The sequence below is a fragment of the Callospermophilus lateralis genome, chromosome 3, assembly GCF_048772815.1.
Source record: "Callospermophilus lateralis isolate mCalLat2 chromosome 3, mCalLat2.hap1, whole genome shotgun sequence".
Lineage (NCBI taxonomy): Eukaryota > Metazoa > Chordata > Mammalia > Rodentia > Sciuridae > Callospermophilus > Callospermophilus lateralis.
The window spans coordinates 26,258,141-26,276,221 of record NC_135307.1 but is presented as its reverse complement, the minus strand read 5'-3'; the positions used below and the strand labels follow the sequence as shown (position 1 = coordinate 26,276,221).

Below are 18,081 nucleotides of genomic sequence, written 5' to 3'. Positions count from 1 at the left end.
TCAAGCTCCAGCCCTACCAGTGTCTGGCTGTGTGGACGTGGGCAAATCACCTGTCCTCTCTGGTCCTCAGGGATCGCTGTCCTTTCCTATCTGTTTTAATAGGGGGTCTCACTGTGTCACCTAGGCTGGTCTTGAACTCACGATCCTCCTGCCTCCTGAGTGGCTGGGGTGCTCAGTTTTCTTACTGAAGGTGTTTGGCTAGCTGGACTCCAACCAAGGGTCCCTTCTACTTGAACATTTTACCCAACAGGGATTCTTCAGCTCTGTGGGTGCTGACAGGGGTTCAGGAACCATCTATTTCGGAATCACCTGAGAGCTTACTTAGCCATGCCAACTCCTGGGCACCTCCCCAGCCTTGTGAATCAGGATCTGCTGGGCAGGTGGCAAAAGGAGGCACGATCTGCATTTAACAGACCTTTTGTGTGGTTCAGACCCTCACTGCAGCTCAGGACCCCACCCGGCAGGAAGCCAGAGGCTCCTGCCCCAAGCTCCACTTCCTACCTCCGGGTGGGAGACGGTCCACCTGGGGTGCTCACCTGCTGGGGGGCAGGGCCTTGGGAGCCAGCAGCCTGCATGGCCCTCGTTTGTTTGTGTCTCTGCCCAGAAGCAGATATTACGGAGGGCCCGACCCGGTGATCATATTTGCCAGTCACTTGAAGAGCTGGCGACAGCCACTGTCATTGATCTCATTAAAAGTAAAGGGCGTGCGGAGCCAGTTTTGCAGGCTGGATGGAGCCTCCTCGAGCCCCAGAAGGACTATTGATTGCGGAACCTTTATCGAAGGTTAATTGGATTTCAGTGAATGTGTGTTTAAGACTGTGCCTGGGCCGAGGCCCAATTTAATTGGCATGAAATTAGCCAAGAGAAAGGTGACAGAGCTGGGAACAGAGGGGCGGCAGGGACAGAGGATGGGCCCGGTGGGCAGACGCGGTCGGTGTGGAGGCTGACGGTAGATCCCGGGAGGGGGCTGTCCCTGGGGTTTGGGAGCTGGCTGGGAAGGAGGTCCAGGGGCTCCTTGCTGTCGCCATGGTCTCGGACTCAGTCCCCTGTTCTCAGGATGGCACTCCTGTGTGTTGGGTGCCCCTTAGCGGCTGTCTGTTCCCCTCTGTCAGGGATGGAAGGGGACCTGGGGACTTAGCTGAGATGTTTAGTCGTTTAACTAATCCTTCTTCAGAACTCCAAAGCCCCATGTTCAGAATTGCTGGGGGCACCTGAGCCTCCCCGGGGCTCCGAGGTGGTGAACGTGGAGTGCTCTGTGGCCAGCTTAGGGGGCCATGCTTTCTGGCTTGCTGAGTCCTCCCGAGGTGGCTGGCCACCCCTGAGGCCAACGCAGCTTGGCTCATCTCATCTCTTTGGCTCTTCTTGGTCCTTCCACTTTTTTGTGGGAATGGGATTTCACCCTCATTTTCCTTCAGTCATCTTAGAGGGGTTGGCGAGGACCTGGAGTAGTGGCTTGGCTTCACTCTGCCACGTTTAACCAGAAGCTCTGCTGCTGCTTCCTTCCCATAGTTTTTTTTCTTTCTTTCTTTTAGTTCGATGGACCTTTGTTTTATTTATTTACTTATGTGTGGTGCTGAGGATCGAACCCAGGGCCTCACACATGTCAGACAAGCGCTCTACCGCTGAGCCACCACCCCAGCCCCCTCCCGTAGTTTTAAAATCCATTCCACGTCCCTCTTAGAGCAGTGAAGGTTTTGGCGCATGTTTTATTGAGCACCTACTATGTGCAGCTGCCCATCGGTGCTATAATAGAGGTGTGGCAGAGTGTGGCAGAGCATGGGGGCTTCACAGAGGTGCTGGGTAGGAAGCAGAGAGGGTTTCAGAGTCAGGACATCCGGGGTTGCGTCTGGCTCTGCCATTCCTCGGCCAGGTGCCCTGGGGTGGCTCACTTGTAGTCTGAGCCTGCTCATCTCGCAGTAGAAGGGATAACGATACTTCTCGACACTGCTGTGTGAACTTTGCAAGCCGTGAGGCTCTATTTCGAAAGTCATCTGTAACTCATAATGCATGAGGGTCTCGTTCACAGAGGCAAGTCCTCCTCCAGAATCTCCTTTGCTCCTTCCCTGTTCACCAGCCTCTGGAATCTGCAGGTATGTGGACCTGGAGTGGAGCATGAGGCCTCTGGTGCCCCCTCAAAAAGCCACGCCAGGGTTTCTGCCTTTCCCCTGGTTCCCCGTGTTCCTGCCTCTGCTCCCCACAGTGAACGGGAGGATCATGTTCCAGCTCAGCTCACTCCCGGCTGCCGGGCCTTCCTGGCCCTCTGGTACCTGCAGAGGCACGAACACCCTGTCTACTGACCCTGTTTGCTGACGTCACTAGAAAGGCGACACCTTCTGTCATCCGCTCCCCATCACTTCTTGGAAGTGTATGGAACTAGAGGGGCCCGGGTGCCCAAGGTGGGCTCCTGGAGTTCTACTCCTTCCCAGCAGAGGGGTCAGGAGAGGTCACTGGCACCTGGAGTCGACCTTCCTGGACTCTGCCACTTGCTAGCCGTGTCCCCTTGGGGAAACTACCCTTTTGCAGGTGGGATTTAGAGAGGGACTCAGAGGGTTGTCTGATGGCTGAAGCGCCAGGCTCCTGGTGTGTGGCTGAGCCCTGCGTCCATGCTGGGAGCCCTGGGAACTGCGTTGGCATTTCAACCCTCCGTGGTGCTCCTAGCACAGTGTCTACCAGAGAGTCGGGGCAACAGGTAGGGAAGAGCCCCTTCCCCATTTTTCCTGTTGACCCAGGCCAGGTGGATGTGAAGTTCTTTCTTTGGAGTGAGGCTTGCCCAAGGAGGGAGAGGCCAGGTGCCCGCAGCTTTCCTTCCCTTCTCCTGTGGTGTCCAGTAGCCGTGGCCGCTGGGACCCACTTCCCGCTGTCTGGGTGTCCTGAGTGTCTCTGGCTGGAGACCCAAGCAGGCTTTCTTGGCCTGTGGCAGCTGCCCATGCCTGGCTCTCCAGAGAAAGGCCTGACCCAGAGGAATTTTTGCAAAGGTGCCTAGAATTGCCACAGTCGGAGCCACTTCCTCAGTTGCTGTGACTAGCCTGGCACCTCTGCCTTCCTCCTCATGACGTCTCCCAACACCACATGTGGCCAGGTGGCTTCCAGCACCTTTGTGTTTGGAGCTTTTGCAGTGATCTGGTCTGTGGCCAGAGGCCTGGGCAGAACTGGGGGACGGGCAGGGCAAGTCTGAGTGATGAATCCCGTTACCCTTGACATTGGGCGGCTTGTGTGATTGCTCACATCCTGCAGCACCAACCTGCGGCTTCTCTCCGAGATCTTGGCCTTGCTTCTGAGACGCCCCCCAGGAGCATAAATAGACTTTCCCTTGGGGGTGGGAATAAATTAATTCATGCAATTATAAAATAATTAAAGTACTTTCAGCCAATTCAAGTTTTGAGGAAAATCCAAAAATAACTCCTTGATTTAAATATTATTTACTAAATTAATTCTTTACTCAGCCTTTTTTTAGAGTCCCGGTTTCCCCTCCTTCCCCACTGTGAGAGCATAAAGGCGTTGCATAATTACTGAAATCACTGTGAGTGGCAGCCTTTTTACAAGGAACAATTGAAAGACTTCCTGGTGACTTTTTCCCTACGTGGCGCTGTACGGTGCCACCTGTCCAGGATTGCCCAGGAAGATTCTATTCTCCTCATGGTTTACCTTTACTGGACGGCTGGGGGGAGGACCTTCAGCAATCTTTGGGACTGAGTGGAAAGGCAAGATAGCCTGACCATGGAGCACCTGTTCTAGGGCATCCAGTCACCAGGGTCTGGATCCCAGCATCACAGACTGTTGAGAAAGTGACCAGGTGCTTTTTCTTTGGATTTTTTTTTTTTTTTTTTAAGTACTGGGAATTGAAACTGCTGAGCCACATCCCAGACCTTTATAAGAATATTTTATTAGAGACAGGGTCTCACGGAGTTGCCGAGACTGGCTCTCAACTTCTGATCCTCCTGCCTCAACCTCCCAAGCCACTGGAATTTCAGGTGTGCACCGCTGCATTTGGCTTTTTTTTTTTTTTTTTAATTTTTAGTGTTTTCATTAAGTGTCATAATTATACATAACAGTGGGTTCATTGTGACATACGCACATAACCTTGTTTGTTCCAATTCATTCCCTGATACCTCCTCTCCCCCTCCCTCCCCCTCCCCTCCCCCCTCCCTCCCCCTCCCTTCTGATTTTTTCCTTGGGTGCCTTGTGATCACACCTGTGAGGTCATGGTGGTGTGTTCATACATGCAGACAGCATAAGTCACCTCGCCTCTTCCTCTTTTTTGTTTCACTTCATCGGTTTCCCGGGGACGAGGGCTGGAGTGCTGGCTTGATCCACATTAAGCACCTGGCACAGCCTGAGACTTGCCACCCTGCTGGAAGGCTGTTGCTCTCTGTCCTTAGGTGCTGCTGTCCTGGGGCCAAGGCCTTGTTAGGGACTCCATCATCTGTTCTTAGGCGGGAACCTTGGCTGAAGTCCATGGGAGCGGTGGGAGTGGGTTCAAAATTCTTTTTGAACCCACTGTACCACCTCTCCCTCCCAGTTTCCACCTGGGGCCCTCAGTGCCTCTGGGTGGAGGGTGCCGGCTGCTCTTCTCTGGACAAATGGATTCCCCCAAAGACTATTTAGCACAACTTTAAAATGATGTTCAGAAAAATCAACCCAGACTGAGAGCGAGTTGAGGCCCAGAGAGTGTGGTGTGGCTTTTTCAAAGTCATTCTTGGGCATCGTTCAGCCAGCCCCTTGAGGATTTTTTAACGTCCAGGGACATGTACTTTTGTTTGACTTTGTTATTGACAATTCATTAAGGGCTCAGACTGAGGTCGTACATCATTGTATAGACCTTATCCAGGAGACATGCAAATAATTTCTGTCCGGTAGAAAAGATAACCCCAAAGGTTGCTTTTTTTAATGCCCCATAGGACAATAACCAGTTTGTATTTCATCCAGGAATCTTAATCTCTTGATCCTGTTGAAATCCCCTTAGTTACCTGCTTCCTCAAAATTCTTTTTGAACCCACTGTACCATCTCTCATGCTCCCTTATTAATGACTCTTCCAATCTTTGATGCATGTTCATTGTCTGTGTTTTTAACTTCACAGTTACCCTTTGACCGTGATACTGGGTATTTTTTCCAAGTTTAAAATAAGCTACAGCACTAAAAACACCCCCCTGCCCAGCCACATTTGTGTGGCCTCTAGCAGACAGAGGGCTTCCTCCTAGGCGATTGTATTTGACCCTGAATCTCAAGGTTGCTCTTTAGGGAAGTGGAGCAGATGGCCTAAGTCCCACTGAACTGCTAAAAGAACTTAGACCCAGACTGAGAAGGGAGGTGACTCCTGCCCCAGGCCACCCACGCCCCAAGTGGCAGAACCAAGATGGCTCCAGGGCCCAGCTGTTGGCCTAGGCTAGTCCCCGCCCCTTCTCTGCCTTTCACATCTGTCTGTCCTTGGTGACATATGGTTAAAATGACCACCACCAGCGGACCCTCAGAGGGGACGACACCAAGGAGGCAGCTGGACGGGTGTATTGACATGGGCAGGGCCGCTCTGGGGGCTGCGTTCCTGTGTCTGAGGACAGCAATAATGGCAGTGCCCCCTTACCCAGCAGCTGCGGTGGCCCAGTCCTCGTGGACAGCCCCCGCCCCCCGCCTCCCCACAGTCCCAGGGGCCATCTTTCAGTGTACTAATAAGGGGCCCAGAGCGATTAGCAATATTTTAGAAAGCTTAAGGGATATCATACATCTCCTAGTGACAGGTCTGCCCAGACTAAATGAAATGTCATTTCTCTGCTTTTTTGGCTGAAATTCCGTCAGCTCAGTCTGGTGGCGCTGCTTATCTTGGACCGATCAGGAGCCCCGATTGGACCTTTCTATGCGTCCTTGACAAATAAAAATGAATGATTACTTAATAAATGCAATCGGTTTGGCAGATACAGTGTGGCTTCTGGAAGCCTGGCGGCAGAAGCTCCAAGCAGTCCAACAATAGGGGTTCTTTGTGGCACAGAGATGGGGACGTGCCAACTGAGGTCCTTCTCCTGGGAAACAGAGAATGGTGGCCCTGGGACCCCTGGCATCTCAGCCTGTCTGGGAACCTGACCTGAGGCCGAGTTCTGCTGGTGTGAATGGACCCTGGGTCCTGGGGTGTCCCTTGCTTCCAAGGAAAAGGCCAGCCGGAGAGCTGGCGTGGCAATAGGGCAGGGGTCTTGAACATCTTCCTCTCTTCAAAGGTGTGGTGAAACTGGGTCCACCTGCCTCCAGGAGCGCTCTGAGGCCCCAGTAGCAGCGATCAGAGGGGCAACTGGGAGAGGTCGCCAGGTCACAGGCCCTGTGACATCTCCTTTGCCTCCAGGTAGCACTATTGCTGTTTCCATTTTACTGAAGCTGAGCGTATCAGCAACTTGTTGAAGATCCCAGAGCTCAGTTGGGAAGTGCAGAAGTAGGTGTGGGCCGCACAGCAGGTGTGGGCTTTCCAGAAAGTGGTGGGGTCGAGTCCTGGCTCTGCTCTTGTCAGCTGTGGCTGAGGCCCAGTGAACCTCCCTGTCTCACTCAGATTCTAGCCCCATCCCCTGGGGCTCTGAATAAGGACGTTGGCTGTTGTTGCTAAAGTACGGATTTTTCTTGATCTTTTTCTTGATCGGTTAATGTAGTGCTCCTTGTAATTGATTGGGTTTCAGGGGAGATTAATGGGGTTAGGATAAGCATTCAATGAGGGAACCACAGCATCTCAGAAAGCCATGAAGAGGTGAGGGTCTCTCTCACTTAACCTTGAACGCAGAGCCTTAGAGTCAGCCACGTGTTTGGTGCTGTTATAAGCAAGTGCGTACATAACAGAGCCAGTTTATGGTATGCAAATGACGCCTCCATATAATACAGCTGTTTAACAAAACAGAGCCCCTCCCTGCTGCCTTAGAGTTTAGGATGGCGGGCTATGTGGTCATTAATCAAATAATCACACAAATAATTGCTAGTACCATGAAACTAAATCATAGCAACCTAGGAGTATATGGCAAGGGAACCTCTTCCAGCCTGGGAAGTTAGGAAAGGTCTCCCAGGGAGGCAATGCTAACCCAGGTGGACAGGAAGAGAAAGCCTGAACCTGATGATGGGGTGGTGGCAGGAATGCTTCTAGAAGTAGTAATAGCATGTGCAAAGGCCCTGGGGTAGAAAAGCACAGGGGTCAGTGGAGAAAGGAAGTGTGGATGGGACTGCAGTGTTGACGTAGTGCAAGATGAGACCGTGGAGGGAGGCCGGGCCTGGTGTTGCAGGACTTTGTAGGTTGAGGAAAGAGCCTAATCCTGTGCTCCCCACTCATGAGCCCTCGCTCCTATTCTCTGGTTGGGATATGTTTGTTGATGACCATGGGGTCCAGCTGAGGCTGAGTGGAATGCCAAGGGCAGCTGGTGTCCTGGGGTGCTAGCTCTCTGCTGGAGCGTGTCTCTCTCCCCTGGAAACCTGTCCACAAGACATCTTGGGGCCCGGGTCTGACTCTATTCAGCAACCATTCCCTAGCTGCAAAGAGGCTTTTAGCTTTAATAAAAACGGGAGTAGAGATAAGGAGCCTGCCTCTGCAGGGAGAGCACCAGTGACAGGATGATTTAAATGGCCTCTCCAGTGTCATTTCTTCTGTGCAGACATCATAAATCAGATTAGCACTGGGCGCTGGGGAGGGAGGGCAGCGGGGAGAGGCCTGGACACTGGGTCTGTCTGGGACCGGCCCAGCACCGAGGGGCAGCCCCCAAATGGGGTGCCGAGTCATCTGTTCCTGATCCTCAGCCCCCAGCCCTGTTCTTTGGCAAAGGGACAGCCCAGCTTCTCACCCCTTCTCAGCTTTGGGGAAGGAAGCAAGAGGGGCTGATGAGGGAGCAGGAGGGTGGCGGGCCGTATCGGGGGGTGGAGCACGACAGCCCTGGACAAAGCAGAAGCAGCCCCTCTCCTCCATGACCATGCTTGGAAATCGCCTTGGGGACTTTAAGAAAATACTGGTGCTCAGTACCATCCTGGTACCATCCGCAGCATTTCTGAGCTCCAGGTGGCTCTAATGGGTGGAGGAGTGAAGAAGGGTTAGATCAGAGTGTGTAGCTGTGTCTTAAATGCAAGAACCAGACTGTCTCAATGTCTCAAATCATGACTTCCCGCACCTCCGCCCAGGCCTACCCGGCCGGTCCTTTGGGTCTCTCTTGAAATGAGCAGATTGAGGGACCAGAGGGGAGCTCCTGGAGATGGGCGAGAATGGAGCCGGACTCCCACGTGCCTCCCTTCCCCTTCAGATCTCCTGCCACCTGGGCAAGATGTACAGCGAGATGATCTTTGTCAACGGCTTCGTGCACTGCGATCCCCACCCGGGCAACGTGCTGGTGCGGAAGCATCCGGACACCGGCAAGGCAGAGGTCATCCTGCTGGACCATGGTCTCTACCAGGTGGGAGAAGCCTTCCCACCCAGCCCCAGGGCCTCTGCTGCCTGGGGCCAGAGCTGGCTGACATTCCCCATCAGCCACAGAACTGGGAAGCAGATGATCAAGGTGGCAGGGTGGGGGGCAGGGTGGGGGGCCCTCCCTCCTCCAGGAACCGTCATTTTATGCACTGTCCTGAGAGCTCTGTGAGGTCCGTCTCACCTCCTTTACAGATGGTTGTGAGGAGTAGATGGAAAGGTGCCTGTGACTCTGTCTCCAGGGCACTGCAGGCCCAGGCAGGCCTGGGAAGTGAACTGCCCGGTGCAGGAGCCGGGGCTTCTGGGGAAGGGTAGCTCCACCTTCAGCCCCAGGGAGGGTGGAAGATGTGGTGGAAAGGGCGGCGCAGAGCTGGTGGAGCTGGTGGTGCAGACTTCACTCTCTAAGATCAGGAGAGTGCTGCTCTCACCCAGAATTAAGGGAACCCCCAGCATCATGTCAGAGAGGACATTTTCCCCAGGCAGATGCGACCTAGACCATGAGAACTTTGTTCTCCCCGTCACAAGAAGCCTGGAAGGGGATGGTCTAGGTGAACCGTGGGCTTCTGCTTGGAGGTTGGGAAGTTCACTGCCCGTCTGGGTCTCCAGGCCTGGATTGATTCCTTGGGGATACTTCTGGGGAGTTTCTGCAGTGGTCGTCTGTCCCAGTGGCCCCCGGGGCCCTGATGCTGCATCCCAGAATCTTGGCTTCCTCTGAAAGGCTTCTTGAAGTAGGGTACATCATGTTAAGTTAGGCTAGCCTTGGTCTCGAGGAGTCCTGAAATGAACGACGGCCCCGACACAAGAGAAGTTTGATTGCAGTTTTGGGAGCGGCAGAGTCAGCAGGGCCCTGTCCCCCGGGTCTCCCTGGAGGATGCAGCTCTCAGCCAGTAGCAGGGGAGAGGACTCAGAGTACATGCATGGGAAAGTTCTGGGGGGCATGACAAAGTTCTGAGCTTCTGCCACATCGTGACAGGCAGAGGACCACATCTAACTTCAAAGGAGGTTGGGAAACTAGCTTGTCCCTGAGAAGAGGAGGAGAGGGTAGGTTTTGGTGGGGGATTAGCAATCTCTGCCACTCCTGAGTGATTCCAAGTGTTGCCAAATACAGGTTGAGCCTGCCTAATCTGAAATCCAAAATGCTCCCAAACTCCAAGCTTTTCAACTGCCATGACACTGAGTGGAAAATTCCATGCCATGAGACTTTGTTTCATGCACAAAATTACTAAGCATGTTTTATAAAGTCACCTTTAGGCTTATGTGTATAAGTACATGTGAAACATAAAGGAATTTTCTGTTTGGACTTGGGTCTCCTCCCCATGATATTATGTCTATGCAAATATTCCAAAATCTGGAAGCGTCCAAAAATCGAAAATACTTCCGGGCCCAAGTATTTCAGATGAGGGATAGTCAACCTAGAGGAGCTTTGAACTTGGGCCTTCAAGGATGGCTGGACTTCAGGGGAGAAGCAGGCATCATGGGGAGCCGTGGCAAGCACCAGCCAGGGGGTTAGGCCTTTGGTGGGGAGAGGAGACTCAGGTCCCCCCACCACTGTCCTCCCACAGGTGCTCACGGAGGAGTTCCGCCTGGACTACTGTCACCTGTGGCAGTCTCTGATCTGGATGGACATGGAGGGGGTGAAGAAGTACAGCCAGCGCCTGGGGGCCGGGGACCTCTACCCCTTGTTTGCCTGCATGCTGACAGCCCGGTCCTGGGACTCGGTCAACAGGGGCATCAGCCAAGCGCCAGTCACTTCCTCCGAGGTAGGTGGCCCCTCCTGGCCCTCCTTCCTCCCCTTCCAAGCCAGGGTCTGAGACTCTTGGCTGGGGGGCTTGTGTGTATGTCGGGAGGAGAGTGAACTAGATGAGAAGCAGGAGGAGGGTCAGGGGAAGACATCTCACTGCCTGCCCGCCCCAGGCCTTATCAGCCTGGAGGAGGAACAAGGTCATGTGGCTGCAGTAACCAGACTCTTGTGATTTAGCTTTGACCGGCTCACATGAGATTTTTAGGCTTCCTCCAACTTCTCCCCCAAGACTCTGGGCCTCTCAGGGACTGTCTCCTTCCTAAGTCTCTTCTGCTGTCCTTGTCCTTCCAGGCTGCGTGGTCGGGAGGGCCCTTCGCTTCCCCGTGTGGTACTCAAGTGGCCCTGCTCACCCTGTTGACCTGCAGACTCTTTAGTGAGTCTTCTGTTCTTTCTCCATGGGCCTAGACAGGGTCACATGGGTCTGACTCGGAGACAGATCCATGTCACCCAAAGGGGTGACAAGAACATCCCGGCAGCTCTCCAGGGCAGGAGGCCTCTCCTTGTCTCCTGGCATTGACTTCTGTCTGTCCCTTCTGTCAGTTTCCAGGCCCATCCGTGCTGGCCTGTATCTCAGTGATGGACAGATTTGAACTCCAGCTAAGGCCTCTGCTCGCTGCAGGGAACGGGGTACCAATCATGATGTCGGAAAGCCTGGGCTTAGGTTCTGGCATCTCCTTTTCCTGGTGTCAAGACCTGGGATGTTGTTGTCACCCCTTTGGGCCTTAGGGGCCTCCCCTGCAAGCTGCTTTGTGGTAGGTAGGTGGCTTTAGGATTGGCTGGATCCAGAGTCTCAGATGATATCTCCAAGTGTCCATCTCTTCATCTCTTAGCTGCACTTTCCTCCAAGATTTCATCATTCTCCAGCAAGTTGGTGGCAAAGATGACCACCTGCTCTTCCGGGCCCCACAGTCCATCTCAGAAGAGAGACAGTCTCCTTCTTTTGTAAAACAGGGACAGTAGGACTGATGATTCTGATTTACTAATCGTGCATGTAGGGCGCCTACCAACAGTTTCTGAAGTTCATTCATCCAACAAGCATTTGTTTTTGCCAGATCCTGGGCTCGGCACTGAGGATGCCGTGACCTATGGGCAGAAGGGCCTTTTGTGTAATGTCCACTTTGGTTGTGAGAGACAGACAGTAAACAAGTGAACAAATAAGTAAGAGGAATAATTGCAGGTTATGGGCATCGTGGAGGAAATAAGCAGGATCATATCTGCAAAGGGAGTTGAGGTGCTCAGAGCTAAGCTCAAATGTCCTTGTCCCTGACGAGGACATTGGAGCTAAGGCACAGAGGGCAAGAAGGGCAGCAGCACCAGGAAGAGATTGAAGGAAGCATTTGGGGCACACTAAGGCCCAGGGGAAGAGACTTTGGTAGGGTCCAGAGTGTGGGGAGGAGGCTGGTGGGATGGGAAGAATTTGGAGTGCTGGCTGGAAGAGCATCCCATGGGCCTTATAAGCCACAGAGGGAAGTTCAGATTCATTCTCAGCATAAAGCAAAGCCTTGGACGGGCTTTAAACAGAAGCAGATGCTCAGACCTGCTACTTTTAAGTGTCTTTCTAATGGGGTGAAATGAGCCCTGGGCCATTGGTTAGGAGGTCAGGCCAGGCCTCCAGGTGGAGGTGAGGGGTCAGACTACACTGGTGGCAACAAAGATGGAGACTAGAGGTGGAGGGTAGAGGAGAGGGAGCAGAGGAGTCAAGGTTGCAGCATTCTAATGGGGGAGCGGCTGCTGCTTCTAGAAGCCGGGGAAACTTTGGAAAGGGCTTGTTTGGGGCAGGACCAGGCACTGGTTCTCTCGAGCAGATAGGGATGTCCTGGGAAGTGAAGACCACAGCTCAATGAAGAGGTCCTGTTGGGCTATCCTTTGTGAGTCTTTAACCTGTAGATGATACTTAAAGCCACTGCACTGAATGAGGTCTTGTGGCCCAGTGGAGGACATGCATATTCATTGACTAAGATGGAATTTTGTGTTCACATTCTTATGACTTCATTCACAACTTCCAATTGAGAAGCCTTTCCTTACCCTCTTCATAGAAAGTCACCCCTCCATACTTGAATCACTCGTAAGGTGAGTGGCTCACTGTCCCTTGCAGAGTAGTTACCCGTCTGTCCATCTTCACTGTCTAATTACAGGGAGGGGCCTTGTCTTGCACATCTTTTTATAAGGTCCCTGCAGTCTAGATCTAGCAGACAGGTGTTCGTGTAGGTTCTGGAGACCCTGACTCTAACTGCTCATTTGGACATGAACCCAGACAGACTGAGGGCGAACTGAGCCGGGTCAGACCAGCCCAGCCTGGGCTCTGAGATCTCCAGGCTCTTTCTGAAGCCTGCTCTCATTCAGAATTAAGGGAACCCCCAGCATTGGATCAGGGAGGATGTTTTCCCCAACAAAATATAGCCTAAACAACAATGAGGAACTTGTGTCACAAGAAGCCTGGAGAGAGGCAGGTCCAGGTTGGTTAACTCAGCAGATCAACAGCCTGGGGGCTCTGGGCTCCTCCCTGTGATTCTCTGGGCGTTTCTCCCATGATTCCAAGATGGCGGAGGCAGTTCCAAGCTTCACATCTTCATTCAGTGAAGACCATAGGCAGGAACCAGGGGCTGTTTCCTCTCATGTATCATTCCTGAAGGGCAAGAAACCCTTTTCCCAAAGTCCCCCAGCTGACTTGTCCTGTGTCTCTTTGGCCAAAATTGTGTCCCTGCCTCAACTAGTCACTGGTGAGGGAATGAGTGCTCAGAGCCAGCTTTGGCTGAGAGCCTCACCCCTAGGGCTAGCAACGGGCTCTGAGCCCCAGAAGAGCAGGATCCAAATGAACAAATTTTTTTTTTTTTTTTTAACAAAGGACATTGGGGGAATGGCTGCTCGGTAGGCACCCAACTAGGTCTATTCCAGACACCCACCATTAAGCTGTGGGTGCCCAAGCTGGCAGGCTCTGCTGCTCTGAGATCTACCCCTGGGAGGCACCCTCGGGTGAGTGGGGCTGTGCTCCCAGTGGGGAGCCAGGCCTTGGTCTGGCCTTAGCACTCAGGCAGGGCCACCTACAGCTATGACAGTGCCCAGCCTCTTGGTGTCCGGCTGCCGTGGAGACGTCCCGGTGTGCTAGCTCAGCGACGTGATCATCAGCAGTGTTGTCAGGCTTCTGAAGGCACCGGGACTCTGTCTCAGCTGCGGAAAGCAGTGGGGGAAAGGGCTTTTGGCAGGACTGCTGGGCCGTTGTTAGGACTCAGTGGCACCAAGCGCTTCTCTGTGCCTTGTCTCTGATGACCCTCTCCATGCAGCTGGGTCACATGCCTCTTCCCCTCCGTCCCGCACAGAGGGTAGTAGCATGCCCAGTTTTGGGGTGAGGACCCTGAGTGGAAGGAGATCCAGGACTGCTTGAAGGCCTGCAGTCCTGCAGCGAGGTGGGCGGGGAGCGTGGCCAGGTGGGGAGGGTGTGGGCTCTGGAGTCAGGTGGAATCCTGGTGGAATCCTGACCCACCACTTACCAGCTATGCACCCTGGGAAGGTCCCTTGACTTCTCAGTGCCTCCGTTTCTTCCTGCCTGCCTGCTTTCCATTTATTTTGCCAGGGGATGGAATCCAGGGCCTTGCACATGCTAGGCAAAGACCCCATCCCTGAACTCCATCCCCAGCCCCGTGTCCTCGCCTTTAATGGAGATAATACACTCAACCTGATAGACTTGTTATGAGGGTTAAATAAATTAATGCATGTGACATTTTCAGAGTTCCTGGCCTTTCCAAGGCATGGTGGTCCCCACCACACTCGTCGCCTTCATCATTTTCCTGGAGACTGCTGAAGGGCCAGAGCCACCCTCTCATGCCCAGGATTGTAGGCAGTTACTCACCTACACCTTTGTAGAGCTCAGTGACAGAGAAAGGAGGGACGCCGGGTCCCGACTGAAACACCAGATGGGGTGTGGGCCGTGGGATGGCCCTGGACCCCACTCTGGGCAATGTGGGATGAGACTGGCTGCAGCGCAGGACACAGTGACCCACGGGGGACGTGGCTGGCGGGTGGATCTGGTGGGGTGCAGGTTATGGGGCAGGACTTGGGGGCTGGGTTGGAGTCAGGAGCTCAGACCCATGGGCTGGATCAACCTGCGCTTGGCTGGCGGGGGGCATGGTTTGACTTTCCGGGCTTCTGGTAGGCCTGAAATGGGAGGCAGAGTCTTGGAGCGTCCCCTGGCTCTTCCGAGTGTGCTCCTGAGCTGCATTAGAGCTTGTCTAGGGGCTGGGCTGGGCCTCTGGTCTCTGTGGTCAGGCTGTGGAGCTGTGGGGCATCTCTTTGAGGAGTGTTCTTAGTGGTGTCAGGAGGGCTGTGCTGGAAGCTTCTGCCTGGAGCTTCCTTGAAGCCCCTCTGGTCACAGACTGCCCAGACTTTTGCCACCCGGGCTCCACTTCCCACTCTGACTGTCCACTTCTGTCTTCCTGTTGCTGCCCCAGGACTTAGAGATCCGCAACAACGCCGCCAACTACCTCCCCCAGATCAGCCAGCTCCTCAACCACGTGCCGCGCCAGATGCTGCTCATCTTCAAGACCAATGACCTGCTGCGCAGCATTGAGGCCACCCTGGGCACCCGCGCCTCTGCCAGCTCCTTCCTCAACATGTCACGGTGCTGTGTCCGGGCGCTAGCCAAGTGAGTGTGGGCCCTGCTTCTGGTCCCCTCTCAGCTCCCAGCCTGCCCAGGGCTCTGCCCAGGGCTCCTGCTTGCCTCTGCTATTCCCACAGTCCATGGGCGCCATCTGCATTTCCCAATCTCCACTTCTCCATGCTGGGGGAGCTGGGGTTAGAAAACAGCTCTGGTGAACCGGCAGGTGCCCTGAGTCCGTGTCTTTGGGTCTCCCAGAGAATCACTTGTATTTATGAAAGGGTGGATTCTAGGACGTCTTCTTCCCAGTCCAGCTTTCTAGATGATTCTTGCCTTCACTGAAGTTTGAAAGGTTTTGGGGAGTCTCACCCCTTTCCAGGTGTCCCCTGGGCTTGGGGTCAGAAAGTCCTGGTATGACCCAATCTCTAGCTGGTCCTGGGACTTGGCTCTCTGTGATTGGCCCAGCAGGTAGGCCAGTAGCTCTTTTTCCTGCAGAGTGGCTGGCCAGCAGGCTGTCTTGGAATTTCAGGCCTTTTAGTTGTCTCAGTGCCTTTGGGGTGCTGGTGAGGAAGGGAAGGTGCTTTCTCAGGGAGCTCATTCCAGAGGAACAAGGACTCTGGCCTCCCGAGGGGTGGGGTGGAATACCTTGGAAGGAACGTGCCCTCGTGGAATGTTCTCACTGGCTTGGGGTCCAGTCCTAGCCCATCTCTCCTGGGCAGGAAATGGGTCTTTCTGGGAAACTACTCGGGTTTGACCACATATATCATGTACCTTCTATCAGATATCAGATTAGATCACAGCAAAATATACTGCACACTGCAGGAGCTGGCCGTGACTTATTCTTCCTCTGAGGGCTTGGGAAGTCAAGTCTTGAATAGGTCAACGTCATAAACACCAATTTTTATTGTGTCCTTTGTTGGTACAGAAGGGATGGAGCTGGGCTAGTGTGTAATGGCCTCAGCCTCCCTGGACATGACCAGGTTTTCAAGTGACTCTTGTCCTGAGAAAGTTTGGAAAAGCTTTCGGTATATTTGAGCTTGGGGAATTCTGGGTTGGCATATATTTACTATACTTTTGGGAAAAGAAGTTTTGGAATATTCCACCCAGTGAGCCTCTCCGACCTCTGATGCCCTGTGAAACAGCTGCTTTTCCCTACCCCACTTATTTGAAAAACTGCTTTGGCGTGTTTGAGGTCCTCTGACCCCTGGTCGGACAGTGGCATGATCAGGTAACCAAGAGTAGTTCCCAGGGGCAGGGGCTGGTGCGTTGGCCAAAGCCACCATCTTTTGTTTTTCTCAGTTGTACTGAGCTAGTGTCCTGACCGCTTATCTCTCCTTTCTTGCCCTTCCTCCAGGCACAACAAGAAGAATGCCTGTTCGTTCTTCAGAAGGACCCAGATCTCTCTCAGCGAGGCCTTTAACTTGTGGCACATCAACCTTCACGAACTCCTGCTGCGTGTGAAGGGGCTGAGGCTGCCCAGCTGGGTCTCGGCCCTGCTTTGCTGGCTCTTTCCTGTTTCACTTTGAGGCTACTCCTTAACTCCTGCCCCTTCCTGGTGGATTTCCACTCCTGTCTTTCCTGCGTTCCCTGACTCCACCCAGTTGCCCCTTCTCTGCCCCATAGTGGTCAGGAGTCCCGGGGTCCCTCATGGCCTGTGGCACCGTCATGCTTCACCTTTGGAATCCCTGTGCCCATACTTGTCTCAGGTACTGTGGACGAGGTTTCTGTCCTTCCCCAGGGAGAAGATGCAGCAGCCCACTTCCCACTGCTGGTGTGGCCACTGGCTGGACGCCACCCCCATTTCTGGTCACCCATTCTATTTTCAGGATGGACCACACGTGCACGGAGAGCACATTTAACTCGTAGGAAGTTTGATTTTGTCGGAGGTGAGCATGGTCCCTGATCCCGAGGGAGAACAGGCTCCCTCTCCTTGCCATGTCACTCCCCAGAGGTGCCATCTGAGTGTGTCCCTGCTGCCACGGTGACCCTGTTGGTGTTTTATGTATTGTGTTTCAGTAAATCCCTCTCAAGTTTGTAGGGTTGTCTGTCCTAACTCACTGGTTCCCGCCCTGCCTTGGCCACATGCCTGTTCAGACTGTGTCCCTGGCCCTTGCCACACCACTTAGAGCAGCTCTAGGAAGACCTGGGGAGATGAAGTCAGAGTTTGGTTGGTGGCATTTTTATTCCACACTGGCCAGTAGCGGACTTGAACGCCAAATGCCAAGAGGGTCTTCCGCTTGGCGTCCTCCCTTGTGACCCTTCCAAGCTGGAAGAAGCCTTTTCCTCTCTGGGGCCACTTCCTGCTTCTTGGCGGCTTCTCCTTCCATCCAAGTCTCTGAGGCCTTGATTGGAGGAGGTCAGCAGCTCAGAGCTCAGCGGAAGCCTCAGGCTGTTTTCCATGGGTTCTCACCTCATTCCCTGGGACCTGGGCCACCTGTCTTACCCTCTGATTCTCTTTTGGTGACCCCAGCTTCAGGGGTGCGCTCGCACCTGGTCTTCCCAGTCCTTCTGAAGACGCTGGTCCTGTTCCTGAACCCCGGGTCCCTGGCTGGGCTTCCCCTCCGAAATTCCCAGGCACCTGTTGAATTGTTTCTACCTGTCATCTGCACCTCCCCCCAGCTCCATCATCTGCTCCCCTGTTTGGGACACCCCTGCTCTAACTCCTGTGGCCACATGGTCTCCAGGTCCCTGAGGCCTCAGATCTGGCAGGCCCCCATCCCCTGAGCACCCATGTGCATAGATGTCGATTGTATCTGGGTCTCTCTGATCTTACTCCTTCCCAATCACAGGGGTGAAAATCCCTGAGCCCGAGTCTCATTTTCTGTTCCCTTTATTTATAAGACAACAAGCAGATTTTCTAGTGATCAGAGATGACTGCGATCCTTTTATTTCCTAAAGGAATTGATTGTTCTTAGTGACCAGTTGGATGGACCCAGGGGCCTAGGAGAATAATTTGCAAGATCTGTAATTAATCACGAAGAATGCGTGCTGCATATTCTGTTTTGTGGTGTCTTTTATAGCCACTGAAGTAAATAGAAATGTCCTTTCTGTTCAAGGTCATGGGCATTTGCTTTTCTCTTTTGTTTTAGTGGTTGGCTTCCTCTGCACTGGGACCTAGAACATCTGCATGTGGCCAGTGGGCCCAGACCCCACACATTTCTCTGGGAAGAACAGAGAGGCAAGGAGAGTTGGAGGTTCAGGACAGCTTGAAAACGGTAGAGCAGCAGACTGTTGAGTGCTCTCCACGTGCAAAAGGCCATGACAGGCTCTGAAAATACATTACA

General features: G+C 53.6%; 1 protein-coding gene across 2 annotated transcripts in view; it reads left to right on the top strand.

The window, feature by feature from the left end:
• Window positions 1-17,852, top strand: part of Adck1 (aarF domain containing kinase 1) — a 113,505-nt gene extending 95,653 nt beyond the window's left edge. For both annotated transcript variants that reach the window (XM_076848065.2, XM_076848066.2), the window contains exons 8-11: window positions 8,245-8,394; window positions 9,968-10,165; window positions 14,652-14,845; window positions 16,152-17,852. In XM_076848065.2, the coding sequence (XP_076704180.2) occupies window positions 8,245-8,394; window positions 9,968-10,165; window positions 14,652-14,845; window positions 16,152-16,323 (714 nt within the window). In that variant the 3' untranslated portion in view covers window positions 16,324-17,852. The remainder of the gene's footprint in view (window positions 1-8,244; window positions 8,395-9,967; window positions 10,166-14,651; window positions 14,846-16,151) is intronic.
• The last annotated feature ends 229 nt before the right edge of the window (window positions 17,853-18,081 follow it).